Genomic DNA, 11557 nt, shown 5'->3' on the forward strand with positions numbered 1-11557 from the left:
GTCGGACATCAAGATTTAATATCAGATTTACAGCTTATCCACTAATAATATATCAGATATAATCAGCTGATATGAGATGACTTGATCACACTAACACACATTATTTTTTGTGACGCTGTCACCAGTTCAAGCATCACAATCTCCTCTTGGCGTCGTCAAATTAGCATTTCTTGTTACAAAATACACCGATCAGGCATAACATTATGACCACCTTCCTTCCTAATATTGTGTAAACAGTTTGTGTACGCCAGCAACTCCAAAACAGTTGTGACTCATCGGAGAATGGACATGGGCCTTCTGAGGGTGTCCTGTGGTGTCTGGTAACAGAATGTTGTTAGTGGGGGGGCCTTTGAGGGGAGGGGCCTCTGTGGATCATCCCACAGGTGCTTGATTAGTTTGGGATCTAGTGAATTTAGAGGCCAGGTCAACACCTTGTGCTGTTCTTCATGTTTTTTTGAGTTGTTCCTAAAGTGTTTTTGTGGCTGCATCCTGCTGGGGATGGCTGCTGCCATCAAGGAGTGTCATTGCTATGGGGTGGGTGTGCCTGGTCTGGTCTAGGTGGGTGCTACATGTCTAAGTAACGTCCACACCAATGAATGTCAGGTCCAAAAGATTCCCAGCAGAACACTGAATTGTCACAAGATGGTCAATGTTATTCACCTCTCCTCTCAGTGGTCGTAATGTTGTGGCTGATCGGCGTAGGCTCCCTCGGTCACAAATGCACAACATCTTATCATCCAAACAGCATCGAAGACATCAACACAAATCTAAACCGCACATCTACAAACACTGCAGTCGCCACCAGTGTGGGTTTTCCAGACTTGAATTTGAAATGACAGCTCGAAAATTGACGGTGTGGCTTCTGCACTGTCACAATCGCTTCTGCGCCTCAACATGACACATGGCAGTGACTGACACAGTTACGTGGCAAACGTCCATCAGAACAGCAGCTTAGGCACCCTGCATACAATGGAATGTATGGATGAGGAGGTAGACAGTTACCGATAACCCCCTAATCCACAGTCTGAATCACTGTATTAACGCTCGGTCGCCAACAAGACTGTGGATCGGAGGTTGTGGGGAACATTAACCTCTCTGCAAGAGCCGAGTGAAAGTCAGAAAGTGAACGTCTGTTGGCTGCGACCTTTCACCTCTGAGCCCCTGGCCGGTCTTCAGTCGGCATAGAGAATGAACCCTGAGAAGGTGCTGTACTTGTTGCTGTTGCCGCCGTGAGCCTTGCCCCCGTCCAGCTTCACGAAAACCTCGTCGCCTGCATCCAGGTGAAGTATGACGCTGTTGCTGGCGTAGTCGTAACTCTGGTCCTGATCCTGGGCAATGGCGCTGGCCCTGACCTGGAATACGACATGCACACACGGCCGAGGAGAGAGGAAGTTAAGGAATGTTTAGGGAAAGGTGTAAGAACAGTTATCTTGCAAGAACATGCAAAGTGCATGCACCTAAGTCAAATTATAGGTTCAAAGGATGCAACTGTCTGATTGCGAAAAATGTATTTATTTGCAACAGGCCAAAGTCATTTTACTCAAACAGAAGAATATTTGCAAGAAGCGCTGGCTGAATTTGAGACTTTGACTTTGTGTAAGTGTGTCCCCTGTGGTGAATATCTTGTTTATATCTCATGACTCAACTGAGAGGGTCAGGCTTGAGTCAGTCTGCCTCTGAGGAAGGATGGCACTGCATGCTCTCCCTTTTTGCCTCGTGTTCTCCTCTTACATCCACCTTTCTCTGGGTGCAGCGCCGAAAATGTCGCGTTCTCCCAAATGCAAGTGTCATTGTGTCAACACCGGGTAATTACCGAGGGTGTTAGATACGGAGCATCACACCCAAATCTCTCTGCAGAGTAAAAACTGAAACTGGGGTAAGTTCCTTTGAATGTACGCTTAGTCACTGGAGGAAATATCCCCTCTAAGCTTTAGCTAATGTCTAATGATGCCAGGTTTGCTGTTACGCTCCTGCTTCACCAAACCACCCATTAAAATGTAATCCAGATTGCGGTGACAAGCTTTAAACTAACCAAAATCTGAATTTTGAAGAAGCGTGTGTGTGTGTGTGTGTCAAGAGGCCAAGAGGGGTTTTTAGATGAAAGTGTGAGCGACGCATGACAGCATGATGATGGAGACGGACGCGAGTGAGAGCATTGCAGCCTAAAGTCTCCCTGCTTCCACCCTCTGTCCACCACTGACACATAAACACTGACTGACAATTTAATTTACAGTAATTAGGTGTTCTATTTTATGTAAAGTGGCTAAAAGTGGCCCTATTCCACATTGCCCGCCCTGGCTGAAGTGCCCCCTTGTACCAATGAAATACATTATATTAATTATACTGTGGCTTGTGCCATTATTCCTATAATAATTATAATTCAAAAAAGGCCTGTCGGGCTACAGTTCAATGAGCAATTGTTTCATAGTGTCATAGTTGGCAGCATTAATGTCTCCGTCCTTTTGAACTCTCTTTCACGTGAGAGAATGTACCATACAGTCAATAGAAATTACACAAACGTATTGTGTAGTTATACCTGGTTTGCAGTGGGTTTACATGAATATTTTGCTCTTAACTGGTCCTCAATAATCAGAGGGCACCATGCAGGGACTGTATTGGAGTTTAGTAGTATGTAGTAAGTGTGTTGTAGCTGTTATCTTTCATTTTCTTCAAGGAATTTAGGCTATAATATAAAAAAATACAAGTTTTTTATTCAGAATTTTGTATTTCATGTTGTTTCCCCTGCTTAAGACAGTCGGTTAAGGTTTATCTGAGTCTATAAAATACATAAAGCTGAATTTACGGGCTATTAGCAGCCCCCCTCTGAGTTTGAAGATGGAAGTTGATTTAAAAAGGCTTTAAAACTAATATCCGCTGTGCATTTTAACAACGTAAGTGAATGTCGACATGTTTAAAAGGGTGGGGTTGCTTTCTTTTAGCTCAGCCCCTGCTCCTAAAATTGCCTGCACATCCCTGCAGGTATCTGTAAACATGCAAGCCCAACATTAGGGGATGTGTTTAAGAGATTATTCATGGACGTGCGTCGGTTTTGTTCTTGGTTTGCAGTGTGAGGTACTAACGGTGTGATTTAATCTAATATGACAGCAAAATGGGTTTGGTGTGGTAGTGTGGTGTGCAGTGTCTTACAATGCTACGTAGCATAACAAAATGATGGTAATGCAGCTGAACCTAAAAAGTCTTTGATTGCTATCATCGCTTTTATTGCTATTAGCTTCACAAATTTATATTACAGCTGTTTCGTTTTGAAGTAGAGGCTTCACTGTGTCCGATGTCTGTGCAGCCTGTTGCAGTCTCGCTGAGATGTTTGCATCAAAGTGTTGAGGCTCAGATTTACATGGTGTTTGATCAGTGTCACCACCTGGAGCCTTAAAGACATTACAAAATTATCCATGAATATGGCAAATATCATGATTCGACACTGCAACGCTTTGGTCTGACAGGCAGTCTGATAACTTAAACCAGCACATCATGGTTTCCTGAAGTTTGTTGTATTTCAAAGGGCACCAGCTTTGAACTAGCCACTACCCCAGGCTGTGTTTTGATGTGTGCAGAGTGGAGATAGCGCTGCACTCCTTCCCCTCACTTCAACGTGTACATCATCTGATGTGTAATATGCAGAGATACACAATCTGGCAGTGTGCCACTGTGCATTGTCATTATACTTGACTATAGCATCGGAGCAACCAGAGCTAAAATCACAGCACACATGAATGCATGACTACTCAATTTAGACTGCCAGCACGCTGGTTACACTGTTCCCTGAGCATTCAGATGAGGGTTCATCCCAGTGTGTGATTCAGGATTCATAACTCATAATATCAGACAGTGATCATTTTTATCTTCTTGTCTTTTGAGAATCCAGGCTTCTACAATTTCTCAAATCAAACATTAAATTATTAAATAAAACTGCTACCCACCAGACCATTTTTGATCAGATCAGCCCACATGCTGGTGCCGTCTCCTCCCCTCATCAGCACATTATAGATGAAAAAGTAGGTGCCAGGGATCTTGCAGGTGAACTTGCCCGTTGCGCCTTCATAGTTACCGCCAATGTTTGTCACAACGTCATCAAACCGGAGTATGTCATAACCTTCTTGTGGGTTTCGTAGTCCGGCATAAAACGCCACCCGAGGAGTGGTATTGTATGTGGTCGTGCTAACTGCGCCTTTACCTCCTAAACCTAGAATCCCCGTCCGTACAATGTCCACACCATCTCCTGGCGGTCCCTTAGGGCCCGGTGGGCCCGGCTCTCCGGGAGGTCCCGGGGGTCCAGGCTTCCCAGGGCGTCCTGGTTTGCCTTGTTGGCCGTGAGCACCGTATGTAGGCAACGGTGGGCCGATGCTGTGATCACTCAGATCTTCCTGGTCATCCACCTGTAGGCTTGTGGTTGCCGAAGCTGTGCCTGTGTGCACTCCAGGGCCTGAGGTACCCGTACTGGGTAAGGGGTCGCAAACCATGCGGCAGGTACCCAGCATCTCGTAGTGGCTCGAGCTGTCGTCTGTGCCACCTGTGCCAACAGAGCTGACCAGCACAGGGATGAGGACCACCAGAACCAGGACCAGCATGACCCCCACAGCAGCTGCCACCAGGGTCTTTCGCCCGATGCTCAGCCTGGGAAGGGGCTGCGCTGCCAGCGTGGAACTCTCCGGGGTGGAAATGGTGGCTGCGGGGAGTGCGTCCACCTGGCAAAACGCAGATACAGCTAGGATCTCCGAGAGAGGAGTCGGTGCCCGGGGAGCGCTTGTAAGAGTGTGTGAGTGAGTGACAGAGCTGTGTAGGAGTAAGTAAGAGAGAGGGAGTGGAGCAAGGGACCAAAGTGATCAAAAGGAGAGAGAGATTGAGAGAGTGAGGAGAGAGAGAGCAAGAGGAGAGGAGGAGGAGGGAGAGAGTAAGACAGCTTGAGAGAGGGGAAAAAAAAGAAGCAAGGGGAGGAGAGAGTGAGCAACATAACACTAACACTAACTCACCGTCTGAGTCAGGGCTGAGGAGGGCACTCTCCTGCTGGCAGATGTGTAAAGCCAGGGAAGACACGAAGGAGGAGGAGGAGGAGGAGGAGGAGGAGTGTGATACGTAAAGCACAGAGAAAGACATCCAATGAGTTAATTCACTGTTCACTGCATGATGAAGACAAGAATGGGAAAAAATAGTATACTTTTTATAGTTTTGTATATTATTTTAATGAAACTGTTTGTGCACTCATGCAAGATAATCTTTAATTTTGTGTGTTCACGTGTGTGTGTGTATCATCCAGGTATAACTCACATTGTGGGGAACCTAGTCTGTTTACACAGTCACATTATGGGGACGTCCTCCTTTTAAGGTAAAAATGCAAGTCCCCATAACAATAGCCATGACATTTTAAGTTTAAGTCACGTTTAAGGTCATTTAGCTTTGCCGTTAGGTTATATTAGGGTTAAGGTCGCCAGGAAATTAATTTAAGTAAATGCAACGTCCTCTGAAGTCAGAGGTACACATCTGTGTGTGTTTTGTGCGTGTGAGCAGTCGGCTCTTGTTACTGGAACGATTCCAGGCATCTGTGGTTGGTCAGTTAATCTGTGACCTTCACCAAACTGGCAAACTTAAAGAGAAGTTCATAATTTGAAAGTGAAATTTTGCTCTTTTGAAAGATTGGTCCTTTAGTCTCCAAATTAGGTGCAAAGGCCAGAAGGGCTATGACAACGTCACTAGAACAGACATCATTTCAAACTGAAAAACCAATTCCAAACCAATTCTGAAATTAAAGCTGATAATTTTTATTACCCAGACCGCCGGCTGTGACTGTTGTATATTAAACAAGTGGCATTTATACTGATTTTTGGCTTGTTATAGAAGCAAAAACAGCAGGTGTATCTAATAACGTTACGTTACATAAGTTAATATGGCAAACATGAACAAACTGTGGCCTATTTTCACATCCAGAGTTGTGTTTCTGTCCACACTACAAGCGTATATAGCCAACATTGACTCCACTTTTAACTCTGTTCACTCCACCAACTCTTCAGGGAAATACCTGCTACATGCTCGACATATGTTGGCCAGCTTTATGCTAGTTTTGTCTTTCAGCCATTTGTCACTCGTCTCATTGTTATAAAAAAATTATTTTTAGTGCAGCTTTCGGTGTCACATGAAGAGATGACAGTGAGCCCCGGATTCAGAAGAGAAAAAGTCCTGGAACTGGCACACCTCAACAGAGTGCAGCTGCTATAAATATCGTTAATTACACTTGTCTTGCCATGGTGTCAAAATGACAGCTGTGAAAAGGTCCCATTAAAATATCACCTGCAACAACTGAGCAGCAATAATAGATGGTGTAAAGGTTATGAATTATATAGATTAGCACAAAGTAGATCGCATTTGCTTTATCTTCATGTTGGTTTGATCAACTTCTAAAATAATTTAATAAATCATATTTGTTATTATGTTTTGTTGCAATGTCCCACCTTTGTGTGAGTATTCTGAGCATATGTCTTTTGTTATTCATCCTAGAGGCTTCCAACACATCGAATTATTATTAAAGGGCTATGTTGATCCATCTTTAAAGACGTAAACATGAGTGTTGACTTTCATATAATCCATCCATAAAGTAAAACTGGTTGAAAAATTGCTTTTGTGACATGCATGATCAGTAGAAACTGCACACATTTCACATTAGACAAACTATGCTGTGAAATCTGTTCATGGATACAATTACCAGACAACCGTTTTGGTCATATTTAGGGATTTAAATGCTTGACAAATATTACTGTATTGATGTCATATAAACTGTCATGTAAACGTCCCATGTTGTCGTAAGGGGTTTTGCCCACTGATTTGTCCAGAACATGATTGAGTCAGAAAGGAAGTATAATGGTACATGATGTATTGTCTCATAATGCTGCAGCATGATTTCACCTGAACATCTTGTCTACTAATATAAGTATATTTGTGTCAGTTTACTTTGCTTTTTCCTCATATTACACAAAACCAGATCACCAAACACAGGAACAACCACAGAAACCACAGAACATTTATTAATAAATCCACTAAAGGTCCTACATTTCCGCACATACAAAATTCAGAAGTTCAAGAAAATGTGTGTAAAAATATGCCCGATACATCAAAATTCTTTCCATTTGATGCAGCTAGAAGATAAAGATAAAACAACAGTTGGATTTTGTTGCATTTTCGTATCTGCTTGCATAACAGCCTCCAGGAAGCAACGAACATGATGCTTTTGTTTTGTCTTCATCTGACAACCATACACCACTGAACCTAATTACTTCACTACCAATTAACTGACACATTCAGCCACAGAACAAGCAGAAGCAACAAAAAAAGCGAGCTATATGTTGTGACAATATGACTGAACACGGAGGAATCACCGGATGATATAAGATTTTCATAAAGTGGTGAAAGCAGAGAGGGGCTTCTACGTTCTTGATGCCGTTGAAGTCACAGCACATGACAATGAATCACTGTCCTGCTGAGTCCTCTCCAGCTGATGACACAATGAACTACATCACAGGGTTGACCCCTGAATTTGTAAAATGACCACATACTCAGGATGATGGTCGAGGTCTCATGTTTATTACTTTAATCCCAGACTTTAGCGCCCTCTTGTGGTCCTATAGCCTGTCACACAGCATGTTACCACCACACATTTTATTTTAACCATTTAAAATTTTAACCTGCACTCCTTCTTCTGCCCCTGCTATGTATTTAGGTGTACAGAACTATGTGGCTTATTAAACTACATGCAGACATCAGCATGCAATGGTACATGTTTTGCAGAAAAACTCAACAATTTTAAGCTGCTGATAGCGGGAAATGTTCACCATCATTGTTAAAGACTGGTAGTTAATGCCAGATAGAGAGGACGCTGAGAACAAGCACACTGGGCACAAAGAATATAGACTCGATGATAGTATCAGCCGGAAAAAACAAAGGATTAACAGCGCAATTACAATTCATTCTGGGGTGGACAGACGGCGTGTTTAGAGGTTAGTTTGTTGGGACTAAATGGATCATTTGTATTTACAATTAACAATCCACCAAACTAAACCTCAAACGAGGACCTTTGGGGGAGTGGATAAGATGCACATTAGCATTTATTTGGTCACAAATTTGTCAAAAGTTTCGAAGGGATATGTCATTGAAAAATTTAACTATGGAAGCAACGCTTGTTAATTGGGTTCACACAAACACAGTTCAAACATTGACAAATGAATAAAGCACAGTTTAGGAAATTTCTGACTTTTTAATTGAGCCGATGCAGAATCTCACACTAAATATCCTTCCATGTCTTCATTTAAGATCTGTGCTTATTGCTAATGCTTAATTAAAGTCGTATTCAAATCACAGTTCACAGACGTGACGGCTATGTCTCCTTTGAGGCATGATCCTAGGCTTTCTCCTGCTTCCTGTCTATTTGTTCTCTGTTCTTGAACTGAAATGCTTTACTCAGTTTGTCATTTAGTGATTTAATCTTGGCTTTACGCAAAGTCAAAATTTCCAATTTTTTACAACTTTTGCCAGCTTGCAAAAAGCTGCCAAATGGACCTCTTATCACACATAATCATAAATTATTAATTTGCAGTCTGTACTTTCTCATATTTTTGCTCAAAATGTCCACTAGACGAAGACTCTGGTCTTTGTATGTGCTATTAGTAACACACCAGCCTTACCTCTGCTTATAAAGTCTGTGTTTTTGAACTTTCTCCCAATCTTCCTGCTAAGCCAGGCTTTAAACACACCGTCTCCAAGTTCATATTTAGTGCAGACACATGAAATTGATATCGATTATCTCATCTCTAGAGCTCTCAGACAGAAAGCAAATGCGTGTATCTCCAAAAGGGTTTCTTGTGAAACCTATTTTATAGTCTTTCACGCCTCGTCTGATTTTATGTCAGCAATGTCACCATTCAATTCCAGTTTGGAGTGCTTTTGAGTGTTGCCCTTCTGTAGGTTTTTAAAGTACTTTATTGTACCATTACCTCTGAAAGTGTATGAGGAAGAGGTGCAGTTTGAGCTGTTCAAATGTAATGATGTGTGGATTGATGTGGCATTGTATATATATATATATTTTTTTTCAATCCACATGTTATTTGTGCAAAAACCAAATTATGTTTTAGTCAGGTGCCACAGTTGTAAGCAGTCTGTGGTCCCTCGGATTCCTGGCAGTGTAACAGTGAGCTAACATGATACGCTTCTTTGTTTCCTACTGTTATAAAGATAAATGCGTTAAAATGAAAGAAGCAGTAGCTGGGTGGAGACGCAAAGCACAGGATGTTGGGGTTCCTGTTCTTGCTCAACTGTTCACTTTTTCAAAGTTTCGATCTCACCTCAACCGTGAAAACAAGCTTTGGTGGCCACCTATACTTGAAAGCGTGTTATATTGTGCGGGAAGTCTTTGTTAACTCATAAACTGGAAAAACATCAAGTAACCATACAAATATTCAGTGATTAAGAAGATTAAATGTTTTTACTCTGACTTGCTTTTAGCTATGCCACAATCAGTGATGTACCAACGGATGTCCTCCATCCATCACAACTGCTGTGACAGAACTGCTGATTGGCGTTTGGTAATTAGTGTAACTAATGACTGCCCGTTTGGCCTTATTCCTGAGCTAACTTGCCCTTTGAGCTGCAGTTACTCACATATTCTGCCCCAATGTTCAATTATTTCATGAGATAAAATGATTGTGCCATAATTTCCACCCATACTGATTCATAATTAATTTTGCAGTCTCCACTGATTGCATTTACGCCTTTGAACCAGAGGATGGCGCCTACGGCTTGTGGAGATTAAAATGAAGCAAAGAAAAGCTGCTAGCAATCAACATATTATGAAAACCCTGATATTAAAGACTTCTTTTAACAGATTGTCATATTAAATGATAATTCCAGGATGTGTTTTGATGAGATATCCCAAAATAAATGGTTTATCTCTGCATATTTGTACTCTAAATGTACGGATTTAAGTGTACACTGTTATGTCAGGACATCATCCCACCTCCATGCAAGCAGCAGGATCACGTCAGATTGTCTTATCAGTGGGGGAGTGGGGCAGTAGGGGAAGGTGTGGACCACCCATCTTGTGCAGCGCTGCACATTCCAGCATGAACACACGAGATGGCCTTGTCGGTAACCGGAGAGCTAAGGAAACGCCAGGCCATCTTTGATGTCTATATTCAGGATGAACTCCACCAGATGGAGTATTTATCTGGTTTTTAGGAGATGTGAGGTGAAATACATTTGGCGTATTAGTAAGTAAAGTGTATATAACAACAAAGTGGTGTGGTGCAAGTAGCTTAAACAGAAAGTCAAGATAATGTTGAATTTCTGACCCCATCTTCTTCTTCTTGGACGTTTGCTATAATAACCCCTTACATAAAAGGGAAGCATATCAATCCCTTGTATGTTTACACAAGGGTTCAAACAGAGTCACTTCCTTGATTCCTTCTTTTTGGACTCTTCCTTTTTAGGCAATGGACCGCTGCCTTGTAGGCCCTCTTGGGATTCAGTGGGAATTCCTTAGCTGGTTTGCTTGGCAGTTGGTTTTCAATCCTCAAATATTGTTGTTTCAGGATGTGAGGTTGAGACGGAGAAGGAATTGAAAAAATGTGCCATGTTAGGCCACAGATTGTAAACACTGTTGTGCCTGGTGCTGTCCATAGCGAGTGGGATTTGCCAACTATTCCGGGTCGTTAGAGCTGGGATGGCTCACTGTTTCATTCTTCCGCGTCCAAACTGAGACTGTGACAGATTGTGCACTCAGTTACCAAAACATTAGGTACACAAGTGAAAATGAATGCACTCTAGTATGACAGTCCTGCACTGAACCCCCTACCCCCTCTTTATGACAGCTAAAAAAGCATTTCCGTTATGTAGCCTAGCCCACTGACTAAAATGGGATTGTCTAAATAAAGGAAACACGTGTCGAGACGCAACACAATTCAATAGTACTACAAACCAGAGCCTCCGAAATGAAAACACAGTCAAACCAACAGCTCTCTTGAGTTATTTTAAACACATGCTAGACCCCATAAACTTTATGAAACTTAGATTTAGCGACAAGTGACAGTGTTTCATTATTATTTTTATTTCGTTGGTAATGCGACATTGCATAACAAGATGTCTGTGAAGGTTCTCGGTCATCCAGGTCATGGTGTGATATGTAACATGATTTTGAATTATTTAATTTTATAATAATTTAAAGGATTGTTTTTTTTTACAACCTGGACCTTATTTCTGACATAAAATACAATCGTTTACTCACCCATATAACTTTTGTGTCATTTGTAGTCGTTCTGGAGATATATCCATATAGTGGGAGTGACTGGGGCACCAGAACGCATCCTCTAAATAACGCATTATCTGCTGTGAAACTCATTCATTTCACCAATATTTTGTTATGATACACTAGTGCTATTCCCCATTGAGTCCGGAGTTACCGGTTATCATCATCCGGGGTCTGTAGATTGACCTACAGACCCCAGATGACGTCTTCTGACATGGATGATGTCATCTATGAGCGCTGTGTGCACCTGCGACGGTC

The 11557-nt window shown here is 42.2% G+C and overlaps 1 protein-coding gene across 1 annotated transcript; it reads right to left on the bottom strand.

Moving 5' to 3' along the window:
- Positions 1 to 1172: 1172 nt before the first annotated feature.
- On the bottom strand, positions 1173 to 4601 carry LOC311504902 (C1q-related factor-like; the record flags this gene model as incomplete). Its single annotated transcript, XM_084568241.1, has 2 exons — positions 3939 to 4601; positions 1173 to 1352 (listed from the first exon to the last, which is right to left on the bottom strand). Exons 1-2 carry the CDS (start codon positions 4584 to 4586, stop codon positions 1173 to 1175), a joined length of 828 nt encoding a protein of 275 aa, XP_084424367.1. The 5' UTR covers positions 4587 to 4601.
- Between the last annotated feature and the right edge of the window lie 6956 nt (positions 4602 to 11557).

Source organism: Chelon labrosus, assembly GCF_963514085.1.
Source record: "Chelon labrosus genome assembly, chromosome: 19".
Classification (NCBI taxonomy): Eukaryota; Metazoa; Chordata; class Actinopteri; order Mugiliformes; family Mugilidae; genus Chelon; species Chelon labrosus.